At 38.8% G+C, this 26,851-nt stretch overlaps 2 protein-coding genes across 6 annotated transcripts in view; one reads left to right on the top strand and one right to left on the bottom strand.

The window, feature by feature from the left end:
* RARS2 (arginyl-tRNA synthetase 2, mitochondrial) overlaps positions 1-12,835 on the bottom strand; it is a 67,009-nt gene extending 54,174 nt beyond the window's left edge. Inside the window, exon 1 of the mRNA XM_066358909.1 lies at positions 12,762-12,835. Coding sequence (XP_066215006.1) covers positions 12,762-12,797 — 36 coding nt within the window. The 5' untranslated portion in view covers positions 12,798-12,835. The remainder of the gene's footprint in view (positions 1-12,761) is intronic.
* Positions 12,836-12,950: 115 nt separating this feature from the next.
* Positions 12,951-26,851, top strand: part of ORC3 (origin recognition complex subunit 3) — a 67,612-nt gene continuing 53,711 nt past the window's right edge. For 3 of the 5 annotated variants that reach the window (XM_066358905.1, XM_066358904.1, XM_066358902.1), the window contains exons 1-5: positions 12,951-13,035; positions 16,294-16,348; positions 20,401-20,498; positions 22,798-22,942; positions 26,450-26,551. In XM_066358905.1, the coding sequence (XP_066215002.1) occupies positions 13,012-13,035; positions 16,294-16,348; positions 20,401-20,498; positions 22,798-22,942; positions 26,450-26,551 (424 nt within the window). In that variant the 5' untranslated portion in view covers positions 12,951-13,011. Of the gene's footprint in view, positions 13,036-16,293; positions 16,349-18,960; positions 19,032-20,202; positions 20,223-20,400; positions 20,499-22,797; positions 22,943-26,449; positions 26,552-26,851 lie in introns of those variants that run through there. The other 2 variants (XM_066358906.1, XM_066358907.1) reach the window with 2 other exon arrangements.

The following is a 26,851-nucleotide window of genomic DNA, read 5'->3' as shown; positions in this document are numbered from 1 at the left end:
TGAGGACTCAGGTTTGAAGCCCCAAGGTAGCTTACTTGAGTGTGGGCTCACCAACTTGAGCATGAGGGCGCTGGCTTGAGCGTGGGATCATAGACATGACCTTATGGTCACTGGCTCAGCTGGAGCCCCCCTGTCAAGGCACATATGAGAAAGCAATCAATGAACAACTAGGATGCTGTAACAAAGAACTGATGCTTTTCATATCTCTCCCTTCCTGTTTGTCCCTGTCCATCCCTCTCTCTCTCCGTATCTCTTGCTAAAAAAAAAAAAAAAAAAAAAAAATATGGAAATCCTAAACTATAAGGATGAAAAATAAACTAGTGGTTGCCAGGGGCTGAGGGTGAGAATAGGGTTTAACTATAAATAACAAACATGCCTGACCAGGCAGTGGCGCAGTGGATAGAGCATCAGACTGGGATGCAGAGGACCCAGGTTTGAGACCCCCGAGGTCACCAGCTTGAGCCTGGGCTCATATGGTTTGAGCAAAGCTCACCAGCTTGGACTCAAGGTCGCTGGCTTGAGCAAGAGGTTACTCGGTTTGCTGAAGGTTCACTCGGTTTGCTGAAGGCCCACGGTCAAGGCACATATGAGAAAGCAATCAATGAACAACTAAGGTGTCGCAACGAAAAACTGATGATTGATGCTTCTCATCTCTCTCCATTCCTGTCTGTCTGTCCCTGTCTATCCCTCTCTCTGACTCTCTCTCTGTCTCTGTAAAACAAAAAAACAAATAAACAAAAAAACCCCAATATAAATAACAAACATAACTGTTCCCCTTACAAAATAAAATCTATATTTGTAAATTTAAAAATGAATTAATTTTGGGTACTGGCTGGTTGCTCAGTTGGTTGGAGCATTGTCCTGATACACCAATGTCACGGGTTCCATCCCTGGTGAATCAACCAATAAATGCATAAATGCATAAATAAATGGAACAAATCAGTGTTTCTCTCTCTCTCCCTTCCTCTCTTTCTAAAATCAATAAATAAATATATTAAAAAATAAAAATAGGCCCTGGCCGGTTGGCTCAGCGGTAGAGCGTCGGCCTGGCATGCGGGGGACCCAGGTTCGATTCCCGGCCAGGGCACATAGGAGAAGCGCCCATTTGCTTCTCCACCCCCCCCCCCTCCTTCCTCTCCGTCTCTCTCTTCCCCTCCCGCAGCCGAGGCTCCATTGGAGCAAAGATGGCCCGGGCGCTGGGGATGGCTCCTTGGTCTCTGCCCCAGGCACTAGAGTGGCTCTGGTTGCAGCAGAGCGACGCCCCGGAGGGGCAGAGCATCGCCCCCTGGTGGGCAGAGCTTCGCCCCTGGTGGGCGTGCCGGGTGGATCCTGGTCGGGCGCATGCGGGAGTCTGTCTGACTGTCTCTCCCCGTTTCCAGCTTCAGAAAAATACAAAAAAAAAAAAATTATTTTTTTTACAAAAAGAGAGGAGTTGAACCAGTGAAGAACCAAAGATAATTCATTTGATTCATTCATAACGTATTTCTTGAGTACCTATTTTGTACCAGGATCTGTTGCAGGAATTGGGGATACAGTAATGAACAAAAGAGACACAAATTTCATGGCACTTAAAAATAAACAACAAAAAAATAATATTGGAAGAAAAATCTGATCCCTGGGCCCTATTAAAGGTTTACCAGAATAGCAGGGATGGAGCACATTTGTATTTTTAAAAATTCCTTGAATGATTGTAACATATAGCCATAATTGTGAACTATTGTTGCCTTAATCAACCCCATTTATTGCATGATTCTTGCATGACTGGCATATCTTAGATGCCTTCATTTTTCCTTGAAATAATCCCATGAGTTTTACACTACTATAGACTTTATTTTGTGCATAATAAAACTAAAATAGAGAATTTATGTAACTTGCTAAATAGAAAAGCTTGGATGTGAACACAAGTCATGTAAACCCTGAGCCTACATTCACCCTGGTGTCATACCTACCTCCTTTCAATGAGAAATGCATGAAACAGTGAAATAGCAGTATAACCAGAATGAATTTAAAACTGTCTTCATCTTTCTTCCCTGCGTTAATTTTTACAAAGCCTTTGCAACAAACATAAATGGGGTAAATAGGAAAAGTAAAAAATATAAGAAATCTTCTTCAGAGATATCTGTAATTATTCCAAGGAGGAATAAAACTAAAACTACTGTCTCCTAATATTACCTTCAAATTCTAAAAAAAAAAAAAATTGTTGAATTTCACAAATGTTAAAAACAAAAAGTCCAAACGTGCAGACTTGGAGCTGTCCTTTATCTATAAGATGCTCTGTACATTTCTGCTTTGATCTTGTATGTGTTGATTTTTAAATTTAAATTTCAAAGTACAGTCTTTATTTTTAAATTCCAGTCTTTAGAAACTGTATTACTGTATCATGTATAAAAAAGATATTTCTTTAGGATGTTTTCTCAGAAGTAGATGAATATTTTCAAAGCATTTATAGAATAACACTGTAATAATTCATGTTTATACTACAAAATGTTCCTGCCAATACAGACACACAGTAATAACAGTTCTGTTATAATTTTTCTGAGGAAAAAGGAAAGGATTCAAATTCCAGTTCTATTTTAACTAGCTATGCAGCCTTGGGAAAATTATTTTATATGAATGAGCTTAAGTTTTCACATCTGAGCAATGGGAATAATAAACTTATTAAATAATAAACTAGGGACCATGTGAGGATTAAGAAAAATGTGTCATTTTTATTATATTGTAGAATAATTAAGAAACACAAAGGATGAGAAGAGTCACAATTAAAAATAAAAAGATGACATAGAAGTCCTAAGACTTCTATGTTGTTTGAAAAACATAAATTAAAGCAATCAGAGAAAGATAAAGAAATTGTGCAAAGATAATCCAACCTTAGATAATTGGTATCCCTAAGATAAAAGAAGCAGCACAGCAAAGAGCAAGAGGAGAGGAAGATAGGTACACTGGTTCTCCAGTAGTGAATACACAAGGATAAAGACCAAAACCACTCTTCAAAAAGTGATGGCCAAGGAAAGATACGCGATTCTGAAGCAGAATAGATTAGCCTTATTTAGCAGGGAATCCGAACTTGGTCTCACTTATCAGAAGCCATAGAAATGAATCTACAAAATGCAAAAAATATTAAAAGTATTCATATATATATATATATATATATATATATATATATATATATATCAGCTCCCTCAAAAGCAGGGCCTGAGAAAAGCATCGTATGCAGGTAGTTTATTTGGGAGGTGATTCCTGAGGGAAGTGATTGACTGGGGAGAATTAAAGTAAAGGAGAAAAAGTTAACATGTATCAGATTGTGCTACCGAGGTTGCTGCTATAGGCAATGGGGGCTTAATTTCTGTTACTACCTCTTAAAAAAAGCACTCACAACATCTACCAAAATTATCTATCCAAAAATAGGAAGCAGGAGCTTCCACCCCCCAATGACTGAGGGATGTCCTTAACATTACGCCACAGTTGAGCTGAGTATGGGCTGGGACTAGCAGACTTTCAGACAGGATGAGATACTGTTAGCAATAAGTGAATGGAAGCACAAATGAAACTGTTCACACCAGTGGCACCTGGAATCACAGTTGTGACCACATGGTGAGAGATAATAGAGCATAATATTCAATAAGAGAAAAAAAAGTCTTTAAAATAAAGAACCAAATGTAAATTATGGTATATTATGGCAATGGTACACCACTTAGTAGTAAAATGAAAGAACTAAACCTCCAAGCATCATTATAGATAAATCTTCTTTTAAAACTGAGGCAAACAAACAAAACCCCCAAGGTGCAGATGAATAATTATAATTTGATTACCACTTATATAAAATTTAATAATTTAAAAATAAATTATTACAAGTATTATTAAAATCTCCTGGCTACCATCCTTCATTGCAAATTCTGTTTCTCACATATGAGGTTCTGTGTTCACCAAATCTGTGTATGTCACTTACAACTTATGAATGCATTCCAATTAGTACCGGGTGCATGAATATTATGTATATTCTTCTTCACAATTAAATATTTCATTAAAAAAAGAAACAAACTAGCCTGACCAGGTGTTGGCCCAGTGGATAGAGCATTAACCTGGGACGCTGAGGACCCAGGTTCGAAACCCTGAGGTTGTGGGCTTGAGTGCGGGCTCACCGGCTTGAGCGTGGGATCACAGACATGACCCTATGGTTGCTGGCTTGAGCCCAAGGTCGCTGGCTTGAGCAGGGGTCACTGGCTTGGCTGGAGCCCCCCTGTCAAGGCACATATAAGAAAGCAGTCAATGAACAACTAAAGTACTGAAACTATGACTTGATGCTGCTCATCTCTCTCCCTTCCTGTCTGTCTGTCTCTGACTCGCTCCCCCTTAAAAAATAAAAAAGAAAAAAAAAGAAACAAACTAAATCTACAGATTAATGTAAATTACTGTGTCAGGAAAACAAGATACAGAATATTTAACACTGAGATACATCTGGCTAAGTAACTAAATTTCAAAAATAAAACACCAATCAAAAATCCAGAGATAAAAAAAAATGCACTTTACTTTGTGGACATGGTACCTAATCACAAAGACCATGATGTGGTTAAAGCAAATAATTTAGCAATGATATTATATAGGACTAAATTCATCTACTAGAAAAGATGCTGATTGGAATGTTAGTTTCACCTGCCCAGTTGTTTTTAGTTTGAATTAGTTGCCAATATATGAAAATTTGAAATTTAAAAATAACATTAGACTGTTATATGCATTGCATCTGTGGTATAAGTCTTTGGAAAATTCAAAATCAAAACTGAACAATGTTGTTAATGCTTATTTCTAAAATAAAGATTTCTAATATTATTTCTAGTTCTAATATTATTTATAAACATGCTAATTTTCTAATGATTAAACCTCCTTTTAATACATCAGGATTATTTTATCTGAGAAATCATAAGTTTTTTAGTGAAAAACCTACCTAGAATGAAATCCAGCTAATTAAGCCAGACTCCAGGAAAAGCATTGGTAGTAAGCATCTTAATTCAATATAAAATTAACAGGAGCCAAGTTCTGCAGATAAAGTTAATAAACAGACTATGAGTGTAACAAACATTAGTGAGAAAATATTTAGGAAAGGTAGAGGAAAGTTATGCCAACCACAAGAGTTCTAATGTCCTCTCTCATGCCAGGGGGTGATACTGTCTAAATTTGAAACATCAAGATTTTAAAGACATACTCCAAATCTTAATGTTCTGCATAATTCCTTTTAACTGCAGAGGACTCATTTAGGAAATATATCAATAATTCTTTCCACTGCACTTTGGTTTCTTTTTCTTTGATTAAATTCAAGCAAAACTATGTTTAATATATTTAAAACAGCATTTCAATTCTAATAGATACAGAGAACAGACTGACAGCTGTCAAAGGGGATTGAGGTTGGAGGCTGGTGAAAAAGGTGAACAGATGAAGCAAAAAAACACACCTTATAAACACAGAGAACAGTGTGGGGATTGCAGGAGGGCTGGGGAAAGGTGGAGGGGGGCAGAGGGTAGATTAGATGGTGATGGAGGATGACAACGTGGGGAGGCGAACACAATGCAATATACAGATGATGTACTGTATTGTAAAATGGTGCAACTGAAACCTGCATAATTTTATTAACCGATGTCACCCCAATAAATACAACAAAATTTTAAAAAAAGGAAAAACCAGCATTTCAGTTATGGATACATACACTATTACACTTTTAGTAGTTGAACATTTTTCATCATAAAACTTTCGTTTACGTTCAGTATTTATTTTATTGATTTTTAGAGAGAGAGAGAGACAGGAACATTGATCTCTTCCTGTATGTGCCCTGACCAGGAAGGAACTTCTGTGCTTTGGGACAGTGCTCTAACCCAGTGGTCCTCAACCCCCTGGGGCCGCGGACCCTTACCGGTCAGTGGGCTATTTGGTACTGGTCCGCAGAGAAAGAATAAATAACTTACATTATTTCCGTTTTATTTATATTTAAGTCTGAACGATGTTTTATTTTTAAAAAATGACCAGATTCCCTCTGTTACATCCGTCTGAGACTCAGACTTGACGCTTGTCTCGGTCACATGATACGTTGCCGCTAAAATTAAACCCATAAACTAGCAAAATGAGTGAAAAACAAAATTCCATCAAAAGTTTTTTTGCGAAGTGGAAAAGGGCCAGTGAGGAGACAGAAGAAGAACCGACGACCTCGAAGAAAAAGAAGGCTTCATTTAACAGACAATACCAGGAGTCCTACTTGAAGTATGGATTTATCACAACTGGTGATTCTCGCGCACCAAGGCCGCTCTGCATAATATATGGCGACTGGCTAAGTAATGAGGCTATGAAGCCTTCAAAACTGCTCGGAGACCAAACACCCTACTTTAAAAGACAAGCCTTCTGAGTATTTTGAAAGAAAAAAGCATGAACAAGAAGGACAGAAACAATTACTGGTGGCCACTACATCAATAAATGCAAGTACGCTGAGAGCATCATACTTGGTGGCTACTTGTATTGCTAAGACTAAGAAGCCATTCACCATTGGTGAAGAATTGGTCCTTCCAGCCACTAAAGACATTTGTCATGAACTTCTAGGAGAGGCTGCGGTTAAAAAGATAGCACAGATACCTCTTTCGGCTACCACCATCACACGGAGCATTGAGGAAATAGCAGAGGACGTTGAATCACAATTGTTGGAAAGGATTAATAAATCACCGTGGTACGCTCTCCAGGCTGACGAATCTACAGATATTGACAACAAGGCAATGCTACTTGTTTACGTGCGTTATCTTTATCAAGAGGATGTGCATGAGGATATACTATGTGCACTATCGTTGCCAACCAAAACCGTAGCCGCAGAACTATTTAAATTGCTGGATGACTATATATCAGGAAAACTGAAATGGCCTTTTTGTGTTGGCATATGCACAAATGGAGCTGCTGCCATGACCGGAAGGATGTCTGGTTTAACTACTCGGATTAAGGAGGTTGCACCTGAATGCGAGTCTACACATTGTGTCATTCACAGGGAAATGCTGGCTAGCCGAAATATACCACCGGAACTTAACAGCTTATTGAATGATGTCATTAAAGTTATTAACCACATCAAAGCACACGCCCTTCACTGGCGCCTGTTCGAGCAGCTTTGTGAGGAAATGAACGCGGAGCACAGACGCCTCCTCTTATACACAGAAATAAGATGGTTATCCTGAGGGAGGTCCCTGGCCAAAGTGTTTGAATTACAAGAGCCGCTGCAGAGATTTCTCTCAGAAAAAAAAATCACCGCTAGCAGCACATTTCAGTGACGAGGCATGGGTCGCAAAACTTGCTTACTTGTGGGACATATTTAACCTCCTCAACGAACTCAATCGATCACTTCAGGGGAAAATGACAGCTGTCTTCAAGTTGACAGATAAAGTAGCTGCATTTAAAGCCAAACTGGATTTGTGGGGAGGACGTGTGAACAGGGGTATATTTGACATGTTTCAAACATTTGTGGGAATTTTGGAAGAGACTGAGCCCAAGCCTTCATTGTCCCAGCTGGTGTACGATCATCTGTATTTGCTTTTAAAAGAGTTTGAATGCTACTTCCCAATCACAAAAGATCCACGAATTGCCAAGGAATGGATCTGTGATCCATTTGTCAACAAACCAAGTGAATCCAGTGTGTCTATGCAAGAAGAGGATCAACTACTGGAGATCACAAATGACGGTGGCCTTAAAAATATGTTTGAGACTACAACTCTGCCAGTGTTCTGGATTAAAGTCATGGCAGAATACCCCAAGATCGCCACAAAAGCACTAAAAACCCTGTTGCCATTTCCGACATCCTATTTGTGTGAAGCAGGATATTCTGCAGTGACAGCAATCAAAACAAAATTACGGAATAGACTGGACATAAGCAACACACTTCGGGTGTCACTGTCTCCCACTATCCCTAGATGGGACCATCTCATTGCAGAGAAACAAGCTCAGGGCTCCCACTGATTTAGCGTAATGGTTGTTGAGAGATAGGGTATTATCTCTCATTCTATATAAATATTACAATAAATAACCCTTAACTTACAATATTCATAAGAATGGTGAGTTGTATTTTTCATGCACTTTATATTTGTTTTTGTGTTGTATCTTATTTTTAAGGCATGTTTAAACGTTACCATAGCGACTGGAAAGTGTTTGGAGGCAGAGGATGTTACTCATGTTACGTTGTTGGTGCAATGTTAAGAGGACGCTTCTAATAAAGTTGCATATGAGTACACAGTGGATTCATGTTTATTTTTATTGTCTTAGGTTCATGATTGGTAGCGAGCCTGAACCCATCATATTACATATTGATGTCAGACATGAAACGTTGTCAGAATAACAAATTTAAATACAGCCTGAATAATGAGGACATGCTCGTTCCTTCTTTAACTTATCCCAATAAATATCGTAAGTTCGACAATTATATTTAAAAATACCACAGTTTTTACGCCAGTCGCATAATTTTATTTTGTGCATTTACCCATCCCATCCTAAAGGCCGGTCCGTGAAAATATTTTCTGACATTAAACTGGTCCGTGGCCCAAAAAAGGTTGGGGACCACTGCTCTAACCAACCAAGCTATCTGGCCAGGGCATCGAACTTTTTAAAAAAGCAAACAAACTAAAAATAAAAACTCATTACAAGACAGCCAATATTTATAAAAAGCATGTCTATCTAGTCCTCCTTCCTACCTTTCCTCCTTTTTTTCCTGCCTATATATCCGCAAAGAAACTATCTAAAATGAAGGTCAACCTATTAATGATGATGATTATTGATGGGGAAGTTTAAACTCTTTGTACCTTTTGTATCACTTAATTCTTAACAGTGAACAGACATTATTTCCATAAAAATGAAAAAATTCTTTTACAAAAGCACAACTTTATACAAGTATAAGGCACTCCCATTAAAAATTAAGGTTCAACTACAAATATTGATCGACTTACGACCTATGTAACTTACGACCATTCGACTTTAAGACCACAATCACTAGCCACTTGACTGCTCCGCATCTGGCAGCGCAAGTGTTGCCCAGCTGGGCGTATGACAGTGTGGACCAGCTTCTGGCAACACTACCATCTCTGCGTGCACCATTTCAACTGATATCCCAGACTCGGTACAGCAATTTGTGTTTTGTGTCTTGGATATTTTTCATCAAACCCCTCCCAAGATGTCTATCAAGAGGAAATTGTCTTTGCAAATATTAAACCAGTTGTACTTGTAATGCAGTGTTTTACTTAAACCTGATGAATGTAAAAATAAGAAACTAAATGGTGTAGAGATGATACAAATGGCATAAAGTGCCAAATTATGATATATAACAATAATGAAAGAAAATTATGATAAAATATGACTTAAAGATTTTTATAACATCATTTTACAGTACTGTACATATAGCCTACTCAACTTACGACCAAATTGTGTTACGACCAGTCTGTCGGAACCAATCGTGGTAGTAAGTCGAGCACTAGCTGTACATAGTTATCTGGTGATCTAAAGCATTCACTGAGGGTAATGTATAACTAGGTCCCCTCACATCAGTAAGCCTTTAGGATTGTTGTGGTGTGAAAATGGGGTTCAAAATACTGTCCTCAGTTTTCTACTTTAACATAATAATGAATAATTTATTGAGTGTATACCATGTACCAAACACAATCCAAACTTCATTAAATCTGAACAACAAACTTGTAAGATAGCTAATTAATTTTCCAGATATTATGAATGAGGGACAGAGAATTTACATATGTATTAGAGAAGCTGGATTTAAACTCTCATGTCCTTGTGGTCAGCGTTCTTAATCAATATACCAGTGCTTCCCACACTTTGCTACATATTAGAATGACCCATGGAGCTTTAGAAAACAGATGTCTGGCTCAAGCAAATATCTGATTTAATTAGCACAGAGTATGACCTGAGCAACAGAATGCTGAAAAGTTTTTGGGTTGCTTGTAATGCAAAGTTAAGTGTAGGGATCACTGTACTATACCTTTCTGCCTTTTGCTGGTCCTTAGTTAGTGGTTATCAATCTTGGGTGAATATCAAAATCACCTTTTGATTTTTAGAGCTTCCAGACCCCTACCCAACACCAGGTCAATGGGGCCTGGGCTCAAGTATTTTCAATGATTCTCCAGTAATTAGAGTCTGCAGTGAAGGCTTGAGAACCACTGCTTAGGTAGATACCAGCTGCTCTCCATGTTAACAATCAGTGCCCAGGTTAGTGAGTACCTCTCAGGTGGGTGGGGTACACACACACAAACAAGATTAAAGAACCACTAAGTGGTGAAATGTCAGAGAGCACTTTTTTTTAAGTGAGAGCAGGGAAATAGTGATATAGACTCCTGCATGCGCCTCAACCAGGATCCATCTGGCAACTCCTGTCTGGGGCCAATGCTCAAATCAACTGAGCTATTTTTTAGCACCTGATGCTCCCACCCACTGAGCTATCCTCAGCTCCCAGGACTGACACTAGAACCAATTGAGCCACTGTCTGTGGGAGGGGAAGAGGGAGAAGGTGAGAGAGGGAGTGGGCGAGAAGGAGATGGTTGCTTCTCTTGCATGGTCTGACGAGGAATCAAACCCAGGATATCCATATGCCAGGCTGACAGAGAGCATGGTTTTTAATTTACCTACATTCTTATGGGTTTGAGAATTATTCTGGAAATAATAAGATTGTATTTAGTGCTTTCTCTGATGAGAATGTGGCTTACGGGTTTCTTTAGCTACAGGACCTTTTTCATCTTCAGGTAACAGTGCTGCTCCTGGCATCAGGCTTCATGTACGGCTACCACAGGTGTAGTGAGGGCCACTGATAACTATCTAAGGCCTCATAGTGATAGAAAAAAAGTTTTATAGAATAAAATATATTAAGAGTTACTCAATGAAAATAAAACAATAAAAGACTGTAACAGTAAAGCTCAAGATTTTAACAGAGAAATAAAACCCACAAAATACTAGGCACAGTCCTTGGGAAGTAAGTGAGCTAAACAACACAACTGAATGAAGAGGAAATCTGAGGTTGAAGGCAGAAAGTCCTTCTTCAAGGAATACCAAAAGTGAAAAGTCCATATATACCAGGTCTGGTTTGGGAACCTAAGAACAGAGATTCTAATGTATAATATAGTATGTAATGAATGCTTACAATGTACCAGGCACAGTTCTAAGCCTTAGACTTGGCAACCTAGGGTCAGAGATTCTAATATAATACAATCTTTGGCTCCCAATATGAGAGAGTACATTAATTAATCAGTTTGGGGGCAGCTCTCAACATTCCTTCCTCAGGCACACACAATTCCTATCCCTCATAGGCAGGTAGTGATCACAAAGCCAAAAAATACCCTATCAGTCTGGCCCTAGAAAAATTCTAAATTCAGTTAGGAGCCAAGTTCAAGATCAAAGTTTCTGGCAATCAGATAAAAACCCTAATTTTGATAATGAAAAAGAGATCCTGTGTTTCAATAACCAGACATCTAAGTGGCAGAACTACATCTTCTTATGAAAATTAGCTCTGTATTTTTATCCATATGACAGTCTGTAAGGTCACAAATCTGAAAATTCTTGAAAGGTTAACAATTACTCTTCCAGACCTTAAATTACTTAAACTGTCAATTACCCCTGGTCCCTCACTTCTGACTCTAACATAACCAGGTCAGGTGTGTATGTTTGCCACCAAGATGCAATGCACAAGCAGTCCCACATTTTCAAGACCTTCAGGTACAAGTCTGGATTAGCTCCAGACTCAGCCAGCAAACAGAGTAACAAAAGAAACTTCAGGGTTTAGAAGAGAACTTCCTAAATGATTTGGAGGGCAAGTTTCTTGCAATACTTTATTCTCTTCCTCACTATAGAGCTGTTCAAAGATGACTCTGAATCTAGGAAAATCAGGTCTCATGTTATCTTTGCAGTTATCAAAACTAATTTTAGGGCAGGCAGCAAAAGTGACTGCAAAAAATATGACCACTTTTCAAACTAGGTCCTTTTAGAATAAAAATTCAGATCCATCTTCAACTTCACGAAGTGTAAAGAACACTAAGGAATAAAGAAATAAAACAGAGTCACTATAGTGAAACTGGGAAACTACTAAAATCAAGTGGATTGAGGTCTGAGGAAACAATTCTATTATTGTTTTAACTAGCCTGGGAACTTAAAATTTTCAAATTCCCAGTCCTGCATTAATGTCAGGATATACTTCAAACCTCTCTGAAGGAAAAGAATGAACTCACATCCATTACCTAAACCATTGTTCGGAGGATTATCATCTACAACCAATTTAGAGAGTAAAAACGCAGAACTAATTTTCAGGAATGCGCTTTTTACTATAAGAACCCTCAGTTTTTCTTTTTTCAGAACACTCTGAGTATTGTATAGTTGTACTTCTGGTCTACAAACCGGAAAACCCTTGACTAAATCGTTATCATTCATTTCTAGTCAAAGCCTCCTGATTTCAGGTCAACATAATTATGGGATCTAATCATGGCCCAATGACTTTCCACCCAGATAAAGCATACAAAGCTTCAGGGAGGGAAAGAGTGAGGACAGCAACATGTGCCTTTCACCCTGAAAACTGATCTGAGCCGCCTACCCGACCCCCTTTGCCTCAGCAACTGAAGCATCTGCGAAGAAGGGGGAGAAGGCAGCAGAAATAAGTAGATTTTCTCAAAACACTTCCCTCCCGCTGATTGATGACTAGCTCACAACGCTGAAACGGCTTCCAGGTGAGAGCCTCCGCCGGAACCTCCTTCTGCAAGTTCCAGGGTGCGTACCTGACAGGCGATGGACCTCCGGAAGCCGCACGCCATGTCGGTCTTCACTAAGCACGTCCCAGCTGGCCCGTCCGAAGCCCCGCCCCGCCCCGCCCTGCCCTGCAGCCCCGCCTCCACGCTCCGGAAGCACGCCCCCGAGGGTGATGCCAGCCAATCAAGAAGCCCAGTGGCCGCCACTAACCTCTGCCCTGGTGCCGCGAGGGAGCGCGGGAAATCCCGAGTTTCTGGATACTCCTGAGCCGCTGCGGACATGGCCACTTCCTCGGTGTCCAAGGTACGTGGGGGCGGGAGGCCAGTAGAACTTAGCCACAGTCTCATTTCCTTCTGAGAAAGGCTTGAAGCGCAGGTTAGGTAGGCCTAGGTGTACCGATTCAGGGGAAGGTGCGGCGGACAGAACTGAGGCATCTTTGCTCCGGGTCTGGTTGAGGTTAACTTTGTGTGGGGAGCGAAGGTGCCCACTTGCCTTGGTGTTTGGGCTAGGAGGACTTTTAATTTCTGGTTTGTGGAGATGGAAAGCCCGGAGGATGTGCCTTAGTCTCCCGTCCTGTTTCCTTCTCAAAAGTTTTTATTGTGCGCCCAGCACTTCTTTAGGTACCGGTACACCGGGGTAAACAGAATAGACAGACGCAGTTTTTGCTCTCAAGTGATATTGAACACAGGAAAACTGACCACACAAATTATGATACATGTTAGCAAGAGAGGACTAAACTAAGTGAAAGAGCAGAAGAGCGAGAGGAACCCAATCTATACTGCCGGGGTTCAGCGAAGGCCTTTGGAGAAAAACACATTTTAGCTGAGACCTGAAAAATGAGAAGTTAGGTAAAGGATTGGCGGGCGGGGGGGGGGGGGGGGGGGGGGTAAGGGGTAGCAGAGAGAATGACACGTTCTTTGGCTCAGAAGATAGAAATAAAATGGTAAATTAAAGGAATTGAAAAATCCGTGTAATCAGAGGGTAGAATTATAGAAGGGAGCCTTATGAAAAATGAGAATGAAAAAGTCGTGTAGGGGTGTGTGTGTGTGTGTGTGTGATCATATACATGTTCTCATATTAGCTGCTTGCTTAGACGGCCAGGGATTGCAAGACATCGTTTTTCAGTCTTGTTAGCCACATTTCAGGTGCTCAGTAACCACACGTGGCTGTGACTGTACATTTATATTAGTGCAAATCGTGGTATTTCCGTCCTTATTTAAGTTATGAGTGCAGCTGGAAGCCCCTCAAGTTAAGCTGTCCGATAAAACAGAATGCAGTTAAAGAACCTGCAAAGATTTTTCTCTCTCTGTTAAACTAGACTGATGAAGAAGGCTACACCGTGAATCTAATTTTTCATTTTAATTAGAATTAAAATGATGAGAAATGCCTTCCTAGACTACATACTAAGGAGGAGCTACAAGCTTAGGGCTTACGTTTACAAAAGATTGACTAATTGTGACGTTAGGTGCGTATGCCAGAAAAGATTTAACTGCTAGTATTTTTTTTTTTTTTTTTTTTTTTTTTTAGTGAGAAATATACAGCCAGACAGGAAGGGAGAGAGATGAGAGGCATCAAACTCCTAGTTGCGGCACTTTAGCTGTTCATCTCATTGATTTCTTCCCATGCCTGACAGGAGGGGTGGGGGTGGGGCTCCAGCTGAGCCAGTGACCCCTTGCTCAAGCCAGCGACCTTTGGGTTCAAGCCAGTGACCATGGGGTCATGTCTGTGATCCCATGTGCAAGCTACTGTGAGCTCAAGCCCCACGAGCCCATGCTCAAACCGGTGACCTTGAGGTTTTGAACCTGGGATCTCAGCATCCCAAGTCGACACTGTCCCCTGCGTCACAACTGGTCAGGCAACTGATAGTTTTTTTTTTAAGGATTGGTACTGTTTTTGTTTTATCCTGGTTGTAAAGTTCCATAAACTTTGAGTGGTCTGTTCCCCAGTACATTTTGTTGCTTAAGCCTATTTTTGTATGTCTTGCAGAATTGTGAGTTTTGTTGTTTTTTCCCCAGGAAAGAACTTATGGCATTATAACAGAAGTGCTTGTATTGAGATGATTGTAAAGGGGGGGGGGGGCCTTACACGAAAAGAATCTTGAAAGAATATTTCCGGAGTTCATAGAACTGCCAGCTTTTCCCCTAATCTCCTTCCTTGTCATATTTTCTTGCTGTTGGCTCTTCTCCTAGATACCTTCCCCCACCTCACTCACCATCCCCTGATCAGCAGTTCAAAGTGGCTAACCATGCTGCTATGACTGCCATACACTAGGATTCATTCTTGACACTCTTTGGATCTCACTCCTTCAAAGCTCCTTTTCCTTTACTGAGATGCAGGTGGATCTGGAAAGGAGGTAATGACAAGCCTCTCATGGTTACCACATGAATTTTCTAAATATGTACATTTAATAGTTCCACTAGTTGCAGATACAAAAGTACAAAGCACAGTTCTCATTTTGGACCCTGTAAACCAAATGGCCACTTTATATTTGCAGTGCTGTCTTTAGCACTATCCTTAGATGACTTTTTCTAGATATATTTTTCTTTTTTTGTTTGTTTGTTTAATTTTCCACAAAAATGGCTACCTTAAGAAGCTGTCCATGATGTGTGGCTTTAGGATTGGTGGCATAAATATAGGACCAATATTTTGGGGGCTGTATATTACTAGTCAAATATATAATAACAAACTAAATGTAGTCAGGAAATTATCAGGACCGTTACTTAGCAAGCATTCATTCTGTATACTGATTGCCTAATGTGTAATAAACACTATCCCAAACATTGGGGAAATGTTTATGAACTAATGCAGTCTGTTCTAAAGGTGCTCACAAACTTCTTGGGGAAACAGACCCTGAATAACTATAACAGTGAAAGTGATTTAAAGTAAAGATATTTAAGTACTGTGAGACATTAGGGGAAGGAATAATTCTAACTAGAGAATTGGGGAAGGTTTCCCAGAGTGAGTGAGTTTGAATTGATCTGTAAAGGATAAATGAATAAGAGTTTTATCAGATGAAAAGTGAAATAATAGCCTAAATTTTCTTATTCCCATCAAAGTTCTAGATGGTTGGAGTTTAATTAAATAAATACTTATTTTGAGATGGGAGAGCATCACTATTTTATATCTTCTTGCTCTTCATTTTACTGTGTACTACTAATATTCTTCTCTAAGTTGATAAAAATGGAAACTTGCTGAGTTTAAATTTCATCAACATTTATTTTCTTTGTCTACCTTTTAGATCAGGTCCCAAAGAGCAGAATCAAGGATGAACATCCTATGGAAAGGAGGAGAAAGAAATGAAGTCCTTGCATTATTTAAGAATTTTCCTTTTATAGTGCAGATAGAAAAGAGATTTTATCTTAGCACTTTAAAGAAACCCTTTTTTAAAGGAAAAATATGCTTATTCATAAAATATACTGCCCACAAAAATTAGGGGATATTTCAAAATGAATATGAAGCTAGAAAATATCCCCTGATTTTTGTGAGCAGTATACTTGGTGAATAGATTTATCTGCCCCTTAGCTACTTTGACTTTATGCTTTTTTTCTTTCTTTTTTATAGGGCTGCTTTGTGTTTAAGCCAAACTTCAGGAAGAGGAAGATTTCTGTGCCAGTAGGTAAGATGTCTTAATGTCAAATTTGTTAGTATTCCTCCCCTGACTGAATAAGCTTCGCTTATTTACCATGTTGACATAATAGTTATCCTCTGGTATAGGTCAGAGGGGTAAGGGTGTATATACCCCAAGGTTCTAAGCTAAAAGGAAATACAAACATACCTTCAAAAGGCAAAATGTAAAGTAAATTTCCTTCAAGGATATGTAACCATTTCTAAAAAGTGATTGTCTTAAAAATCTCATTGGTTTCCTGGGGTAAAGTAGGGGGAATAGACTGCAGAAGAATAAGAGTGACTTTTGGAGTGAGAGAAATGTTCCCTAGATTTGAGGGGGTGGTCACGTGAGTGCATGATTCTGTTAGGACATATCAATGTGGGAGACTTAGATGTAAAGAACTTTCTCAGTGACATTGCTAGTAGCGGTAGGACTGGGATTTGAACCCAAGCTGCCTGATTCTTGAATCTGTGGTCTAACTATTACTTACTACAGTATGTCCATAAAGTCATGGTGCACTTTTGACCGGTCACAGGAAAGCAACAAAAGATGATAGAAATGTGAAATCTGCACCAAATAAAAGGAAAACTCTCCCAGTTTCATATCTATTCAGTGCAGTTCGATGTGGGCTCATGCACAGATTTTTTAGGGCTCCTTAGGTAGCTATCCCGTATAGCCTCTACAGACTCGTCACTGACTGATGGCCTACCAGAACGGGTTTCTCCACCAAACTGCCAGTTTCCTTCAACTGCTTATCCCACCCAGTAATGTTATTCCTATGTGGTGGTGCTTCGTTATAAACGCGCCGATATTCACGTTGCACTTTGGTCACGGATTCGAATTGAGTGAGCCACAGAACACACTGAACTTTCCTCTGTACCGTCCACATCTCGACTGGCATGGCCGTGGGCTGCTCCACTGTATACACGGGGTTACATGCGCACATGCTGCCACATCATCCTACAGAAACTGGAGGGGTTTTCCTTTTATTTGGTGCAGATTTCACATTTCTATCATCTTTTGTTGCTTTCCTGTAACTGGTCAAAAGTGCACCATGACTTTATGGACACACTGTACTACCTCTCAAAATATGAGGTGTAATTTTGCTTAGAATATTTTGAATTTCGGCTATAATTTATTAAGATTTGTTGTTGCCCTGGCCAGGTAGCTTGATTGGTTAGAGCATCTTCTGGAAGAGCAGAGGTTGCCGATTTGATCCCTGGTCAGGGTACATGCAGAAACTGATTAATGTTTGTGTTTGCTCTGTCTATCCCTCCCTCCCTCCCTCCTTTCTTCCATCCTTCCCTCCCTCCTTCCTTTCTTTCTGTCTGAAAGCAATAAAATAAACATTAAAAAAAGTTAAAAAGATTTGTTTAAAGTTTTTAGTATTAATAAACCTAATGTGCATAATTGTATAATATGGTTTTGAAGTACATTAGGTTTTTTTCCATTGTACTGATCTAAGAACAACAGATGCTGTTATAATATGAAAATCTTGGAGGAATTGACCCTAATTTTAAGACAGATGCAGCAGAAATGAGTAAAACATACCCAGATTTTAGTTCTTGCCTTCAGTGGCTTCAGTTCTCAACATAAAATTGCCTCAATAAGTAGGAAGATGCTCTACATTGTGCCCTTCATCTGTGCCCTGACTTGAAGATATTTGGACATGTAGCTAAGAAAAGATTAGTAACTCTCCCTCTCTTCAGTGTTGTGTGGGGAAGAGAGGGTGAGAAAGAGAAACTGGGTAGGAGCAGGAGGAACCTGTCAACAGTGAGAGCTGATATTCATTCTTTAGCTCCTCTCAGTACTTAATTATTTTTTACCTACTTGATTGATAAATGACTGAGAGAAGTCGTGGTAACAGGTTAGTGTTCTAGTGCTCTTGTTTCCCAGCTTTTCACAGGTTTTTGTTGTTGTATATTTTGATGCAGCATTATTCAGCACATAAACTTTCATGTCTTGATTGGCCACGTTACCATTCTTTTATGATTTTACTCATTTTCAAAGATGACAATATTCTCTTTAAGGCTTCCTTGTTTTCCAGCTTATCTCCTTCCTTTGATTTTGTTTGCATTTTTATACTGCAAACTTATCTATCATTTTACCATATGGTGACTTCAATATATTCTAAGCCTTTTGATAAAATTAAAAAAATTAATATTTGCTAAGAACTGAGTCAGTTATGACTAGAAGGAAAGTTCCTTAACGTGAAAGAGAATTTCTATTTCAAACTCCCCATTACAATTATAATTTGATGGTGGAATACTAGCAGCATTTCAGTGAAGTCAGGAACAAAATGTGTACTTTCACAATTGTGTACTATCATGAAAGTTCTGGCTGTTACAATAAAGTACCTAGAAGTAAACAAGAAATAGGAAGGAAAGTAGAAAACTATAAAGTATGTAAAATAGTGATTAAAGGAAGAGACTTGTAGTATTTTTAACATTAAAAATACCATTTTTTCCCAAACCAATCTGTAAATTTTTCTTTATCCAGTCAAAATACCAGTGTAAATTTTTTAAAGATTTTATTTATTCATTTTAGAGAGAGAGAGAGAGAGGGTGAGGGAGGAGCAAGAAGCATCAACTTGTAGTTGCTTCCTGTATGTGCTTTGATAGGGCAAGCCCTGGGCCTTGAACCAGCGACCTCAGCATTCCAGGTGGACGCCCCAACCACTGTACCACCACAGGTCAGGCTTTTTTAATTTTACTGTTTTATTTATTCATTTTAGAGAGGAGGGGACAGAGAAAAGAGATGGAAGAGCAGGAAACATCAACTCCCATATGTGCCTTGACCAGGCAAGCCCAGGGTTTCAAACCTGTGACATACCACTGTTTTTGAGAAATGACAAAATTAGTTTGACAGAATGGCTTAAAATATTTTGAAAGGGAATGATGATGTTTTCTGGTGATGGGAGAAAGACCTGGATCTACTCAATATTAGAATGAACTACAAAGCTACAATAATTAAACAGTTCAGGACTGGTATGGTTAGATTCACTAACCATTGATAATAGTATTTAAATAATAAGGGCATCCCAAATCATTAGAAGAAAGGAATATTTTTCAAACTGAAGGTTTTTATATATAACCCAGGTATGTGAGTCATGAGTTTTAAAGAACATATAGTATCACATGTAAGGTTAAGTATTGTTTTGTAAGGTTTTTGTTTTTGTTATATGTATGTGTGTGGGATTATGATATAAGATGTATTCCTTAATGTGGATCATGGTTTTAAAATTTGGAAAAACCATTGCAACAAATGGTATTTTAATAAATTACTAGCCATTTGGAGGAAAACATTCCAAAGGTTTATAAAATAATACAGACAATAAATAAATTCTGGGCTAAAATGATGTCAGTTGAACAAATGAACAAGAATAGTAGTAGTAAGAATCATTTAATAAAGGAGAACTTAAAGCAAATACATGAACCAAAGTGTATAAGGCCTTACAATAAGAGGAAATAATGAAAATATGTTAATATTAAAAGTATATACTTCAAATCAAAACCATTACATAAAAACTTAGAAATTCAAAAGTAAATGATAGAATTACTTATAGATACAATATCTTATAGATAACAATAATTATGGTAAGAATATAAGATGTATAAATATAAAGGGTATTTTTTGTGTGTGTGTGACAGAGACAGAGAGAGGGACAGACAGACAGGAAGGGAGATAGATGAGAAGCATCAATTCTTCATTGCGGCACCTTAGTTGTTCATTGATTGCTTTCTCATATGTGCCTTGACTGGGGGGCTACAGCAGACCGAGTGACCCCTTGCTCAAACCAGATGAGCCTACGCTCAAGCCTGCAACCTCAGTCCCAGTCCGACACTATCCACTGTGCCACCACCTGATCAGGCAAATATAAAGGGTATTGAATATTACATATCCCCGGATATATATAGATATATATATATCTATATATATTCCCATATATATATATTTGATGCATATAAAAAATTGAACCCCATCTCTTATTGTGTGACTTTGTACAGAGATTTTCTTTTATTATATAAAAGACATTGACTTATTTCTTTCTATGTTTACAGAGGAGTATTTTAATAAAAGGAAAAATGAGTCTGAGGACAGTAAGCTTCGATTTGAAACTTATCATTTAATATGGCAGCAGATGAAATCTGAAACTGAGGTAAATACCTTTTTAAATAACAATTATTTTCTAATACCATAAATCTCATATTTATTTTTTCTGATCTTTTCCACCAATTTACAGGAGAATTGATGAGACGTTTTTAATATTGGTTAAGTATAGTCTAGTATATACATTTTTTAAAAACCTCATGTCCCAAGTACTAAGCATGGCTTCAGGTACTGGAACATGTTTATAAAGATAGTTGCTAAGGCAAGGGGCCTTTTACGTATCCTCACAGCTTTGAAATGATGGGACTTTTCAAATTATCCATTCAGTTACACAAGCAAATAATCAAACTGTTTCTAAACTATTTCCAGTCTCTCATCTTTATCTTCAGTTAGCATGGTCTTCATATTTCAGCTCTGAAAATTTTCTCCGCTCTAGCAGATTCATTGTTCTGAGGCCAGCATCTTGATTGGACTTGTTTTGTTTTACCAATGCAGTGCTGTATTTCTTTTTGGTTTGTTAATGCCTTTGGGATGGTTGTGCACTTTTCGGTTTACTACTGCTTCCCACCACACTTTATTGCTTTATCCCTAGTGATTTGCTCATTCAGTATTCCATGTGACCCTTGAAGGTATTTGGTTTTGTAGTGTCCAATTTAGGTCCTTCTCATTTCTTAACCTGATTGTCATAAAACCCTCTTAGCTGATGTCCCTGCTTCTGATGTAAAACCCCAGGATCTGCCACTAGTCCCTATGGCACCATTGGCCAAATTAGAAAAGTCTGCCTTTCGTGCAGATAAGTCTTAGGCCAGGCTACAGGGGCTTTCCAGCCCTGTTGCCAGTATAGCTTCTCTGATCCCTCTAATCTGGCTCTCACAGTCCTGCCAGATTAACCCTTCCTAACCCTCATTTAATCATATCTCTACTTCAGATCCCTTCAGTGGTTCTCCCCACAGGATAAAATCCAAACTCTTCAACATCAAATACATATTTTCTTGATCTAGCCCCCTGGTTGGCAAACTGCGTCTCGCGAGCCACATGCAGCTCTCTGGCCCCTTGAGTGTGGCTCTTCCACAAAATACCACGTGCAGACACTACCTTGATAAGGAATGTACCTACCTATATAGTTTAAGTTTAAAAAATTTGGCTCTCGCCTGACCTGTGGTGGCGCAGTGGATAAAGCGTCGACCTGGAAATGCTGAGGTTGCCGATTCGAAACCCTGGGCTTGCCTGGTCAAGGCACATATGGGAGTTGATGCTTCCAGCTCCTCCCCCCTGTCTCTCTCTCCTCTCTCTGTCTCTCTCTCTCTCCTCTCTAAAAGAAAATGAATAAATAAAAATAAAAAAATAAAAAACAAAAAACAAAGTTAAAAAAAAATTGGCTCTCAAAAGAAATTTCAGTCGTTGTACTGTTGATATTTGTCTCTGTTGACTGAGTTTGCCGACCACTGAGCTAGCCCTTGCTTATTTGTTTAGTCTCATTTTCTTTGTGCTTAGCTATATCTTTGGTTTCCCGGTTGTTTGGTACTTTCTTCCTTTCTTACCACTTTCTCTTATCATTCCTTCCAACTTTTTTAAAATTTTTACTTTTTAGTGAGAGTAAGGGAGGCAGAGACAGACTCCCGCAGGCACTCCAACTGGGATTCACCTGGCAAGCCCACTAGGGGGCGATGCTCTGCCCATCTGGGGCTGCTGCTCTGTTGCAACTGGAGCCATTTTTTAGCTCCTGAAACAAGCCATGGAGCCATCCTTATCACCTGGTGCTAACTTGCTCTATTTGAGCCTTGGCTGCAGGAGTGGAGGAGAAGAAAGAGACAGAGAAGCGAGAGAGGTAGAGGTGGAGAAGCAGATGGGCTCTTCTCCTGTGTGCCCTGACTGAGAATCAAACCCGGGACATTCACACGCCAGGCCAGTGCTCTACCAGGAGCCAACCAGCCAGGGCCTTCCAGCTTTCTTTTACCTATCATCATCTCCTCCATCACCTGCTCTAATGCTTTGGCTCAGATATATCACCTCCTCAGCTTAAGTTGGATAGTCCTATATTATAGCACCCTGCACAACATATTTTCTTTATAAGGATTCTTGCATAATTTCTTAATTTTATTTTGAATACAGTCTTATTTGCAAGGTGGTTAGTTGATATTTGTTAAATGAATAAATTAGATTCTTTAATGAGGGAATCCAAAGCACTAATCACTGGAGATTTAAGGAAAAAACATTTTTTATTTCATCATGATTATAATTTTACATGTAATCTTCGTAATTGAATTCATTACAATTTTCTTTCCAAAACTTAGACATATCAGATTATCGCTAATAATAATTTGTAAAGTTTTGTGTGTTCTGTGTAGCAACTGCAAGAGGAATTAAATAAAAACCTGTTTGACAGTCTAATCAAATTTCTGCAAAAGTCTCATTCTGGATTCCAGAAGAATTCAAGGGACTGGGGTAGTCAAATAAAACTCAGAGAAATTCCTACTGCTGCTCTTATTCTAGGTATGTACATGTTTGTTTGCTCTAATTGGTGGCTTTGTTTCTGAGAATAGTGGGAAATAATCTGTTCTGATAAACCTGTTTTGTCTCATTTATAGTATTAAACCAATTGTTTGTTAAGCATACCTTCAAAACCAATAAAAAGTCCTTATACTGATCATCTATCTGTAAACTAAATTAATTTGGATTAGCTAGTACCCGTGTCAACTTTTTGTCTGAAAGAACAAGGGGAAGTATATTTATGTTACTCTTTACTAACTTAGTTACTTTGTGAAAATATATGATATTATAGTAATAGTAATTGTTTAAAAGGCAGTTTGGATGAATTATATAAATTGCTTTAAGACTGCAGGTTGTAAATTTCTTCGTTAAATTTTCATCATTAACATTTCATTTTAACTAAATATCTGGATAGCAGATAATGGAAAAATTTTCTTTGGAATGTTAGCACATTTTTTTCATTCCTTTTGAAAAGAAAGTTAAATTTGTTTAGATTTCTAATATACCCTTAATTACACTTCCAATTTGATATTTATTCAGGGTTTATTATACTAGTAGGCTCTGAGATAAGAAATTCTTTTGTTTAGTACTGCGTAATACTGTTCACTATCTACCTGATATTCAGGGCAGTACTTCTCAAACTTGAATGTATGTACAGATAACCTCTAGGGCAGGGTTCCCTAAATTTTTTACACAGGGGGGCCAGTTCACTGTCCCTCAGACAATTGGAGGGCCGGACTATAAAAAAACTATGAACAAATTCCTATACACACTGTACATATCTCATTTTAAAGTAAACAAACAAAACGGGAACAAATACAATATTTAAAATAAAGAACAAGTAAATTTAAATCAACAAACTGACCAGTATTTTAATGGGAACTATGGGCCTGCTTTTGGCTAATGAGATGGTCAATGTGCTCCTCTCACTGACCACCAATGAAAGAGGTGCCCTTTCCAGAATTGCGGCAGGAGCCGGATATATGGCCTCGGGGCCACATGCGGCCCGCAGGCCGTAGTTTGGGGACCCCTGCTCTAGGGGATCTTAGTTAATAGAATTTTTTACTAATAGGTCTGGGGTAGGACCTGAAACTCTACATTTCAAACAGGCCTTCTGCTGATGCCCATTCTGGGACCATTCTGAGTAATAAGACTCTTTGGAATGATTTTTGTAATGTTGTGGGCCAGCTTTTCACTGTAACCTGCTACTTAATTTCAAAACCCCCTTCCCTTTTGGATGAGGAACTGAGGCCCAGTGATGGGGGCTTGTAATGTTGTCTGCTTTCTTTCTCTACTGCCATATGTTATAATAATTGGAGGTGGAGTGGGAGAAACACAGTCAGGAGAGATGGCCTGATAGATTGTTGTGAGAGTGTTTAAATCCTTTGTCTGTCTACTGCCAAAAGGAAAAAAGAAACTAATAGAAGTCATGTGTTTCAAAGTCAGTGGCTTGAGAATATTTTTCCAGTTAAAGACGCTGATTATCTTGTTTCCAGTAGACAAGTCAGTTGTCTTAAGGAACACAGTGTTAAAGAGCTTATAAATAATAGACAAGACAATCAAATTTAGGATAAGCTTCTAAATTTGTTCAGAGATATAATATCACAATCATAGACCATAATGCATTCTGGGAATATCATTTTGATACTTTTAAAAAAATCTGTACTCAAAAGATATTTAAGCACAATTGTATATTTTTTAAAAATTTTATTTACTGATTTTAGAGAGAGGAGAGAGAAAGAGAGAAAGTGTGTGGAGGGGAGCAGGAACCATCAGTTCATAGTAGTTGCTTCTCATATGTGCCGTGAGCGGGCAAGCTCAGGGTTTTGAACTGGTGACCTCAGCGTTCCAGTTTGACACTATATCCACTACACCACCACACGTCAGGCTACACATTTTCTGTTTTCTAAAAAGTATATGTCTAGTTATTTATTTATTTTAGTGTATATCCTTTTAAAAATAGCCTGCTGACATTTTTATTTGTTGACTCTCCCAGAAAAAAAAATGTTGATTATTGGTGGCCTGGATGATACTGATTTTTTTCTTCCAAGCAGTTGAAGTTTTATAGTAATAAGTTTCAAGTAATTTTAAGATGTCTGCTGCTGGCAACTGCCTAAGTGCCAAAGCACTTCCTATAAATCACAGACTGTGATGTTAGGGAGGTTATCAGCTAAAAGAACTTTTTCCAAAGTAGTGGAGAAATTTCCACTCAATTCGTTTAATTGCATGCAGAGTCCTAAAATTCTGATTTGTGGAAATGAGAATCAGCGTTCAGTAAATACCTAAAGGACCTAAAATTATAATTTGTTTTTAGGTTCTTTGCTAGAAATCAGTTTAGTATACATTTTACTTGTTTTATTTACTACTGTGAGCATAAATAATATTTCTGATTAGATTGTCCTCTGTTGTGTGAGAGTCACAGTGACACTGGAATCCATAGTTCTTATTTTTGAAATATATATATATGTACACACATATATACTCATACTGTATATATATTGTATTTTTCTGAAGTGAGAAGCTGGGAGACAGAAAGACAAGACTCCTGCATGTATCCAACCGAGTTCCACCCGGCGTGCTCACTATGGGGCGATGCTCTGCCCATCTAGGGCATTGCTCCGTTGCATCTGGAGCCATTCTAGCACCTGAGGCAGAGGCCATGGAGCCATCCTCAGCAACTGGGCCAACTTTGCTCCAATGGAGCCTTGGCTGTGGGAGGGGAAGAGAGAGAGAGAGAAAGGAGAGGGGAGGGTGGAGAGGCAGGTGGGCACCTCTCCTGTGTTCCCTGGGTGGAAATCGTACCCAGGACTTCCATATGCCAGTCCGACGTTCTACCACTGAGCCAACTGGCCAGGGCCTTGAATAATTATTTTAAAGAACTCATTGTGTGACAAAGGAATGAAACTATTCCTAAGGAATTTTCAAGAGTAAACTACACATTTCCAGTGATGTGTGTGTTTATGTGTGTGTGTGTGTGTGTGGTAGGGACAGAGAGACAGATAGGGACAGACAGGAAAAGAGAGAGATGAGAAGCATCAATTCCTTGTTGCAGCACCTTAGTTATTCATTGATTGCTTTCTCATATGTGCCTTCACCAGAGGGCTACAGCAGACCGAGTGGCCCTTTGCTCAAGACAGCGACCTTAGGCTCATGCTGGTGAGCCTTGCTTAAACAAGATGAGCCCGTGCTCAAGCCTGTGACCCCGGGGTTTTGAACCTGGGTCCTCCATGTCCTAATCCAACACTCTATTCACTGTGCCACTGCCTTTTCAGGCCCAGTGATTTTTTTTTAAAAGAAAAATTGTGCTTAAATACCTTTTCTAACAAGTATAGAGTGTGCCTGTAGATACCTATTATTACTGGAGATCTCTTTATGCAGTGTATTATCTCGGTTTCTGTTATCATGTAAAAATATTTTCACTTAGCAATTCACTTGATATGTTAAATAGCTTTTCTTGTTAAATTATTAGTAATGAAAATGATTGTGTAATATTGATGTGTAATTCCATAGGTGTGAATGTAACGGATCATGATTTAACATTCAGAAGTCTAACAGAAGCCCTTCAGAATGTCACTCCATATGTAGTTTCATTGAAAGCTAGAGACTGTCCAGGTAAAGTATAAACACTTAAATAACAGTGGTGAGATGTTACAAGTCTCTTAGGTCCTTCTCTCATCATATCTCTTTTTGTCTCTTCTCTCTCTCTCTCTCTCAAGTTTTCTTCATTCCTTTTTATTTGTGGGAAGAATATGGCACTGCATTTTGGCAGGGTGAAGTTTAGTGCCTCCCAGAATTAATTTGATTATTGCAGGACTCTGACACTTTATTCCAGCCCTACAGCCCTGCCATATTAGCCTCACTGTCAGTAATTGTCCCGGCTTTTTAAGTTGGAAGGTTTGGGACAGGAAGCTG

This window comes from Saccopteryx leptura, chromosome 1 (genome assembly GCF_036850995.1).
Source record: "Saccopteryx leptura isolate mSacLep1 chromosome 1, mSacLep1_pri_phased_curated, whole genome shotgun sequence".
NCBI lineage: Eukaryota > Metazoa > Chordata > Mammalia > Chiroptera > Emballonuridae > Saccopteryx > Saccopteryx leptura.
This window is presented reverse-complemented; position numbering and strand designations above follow the sequence as displayed.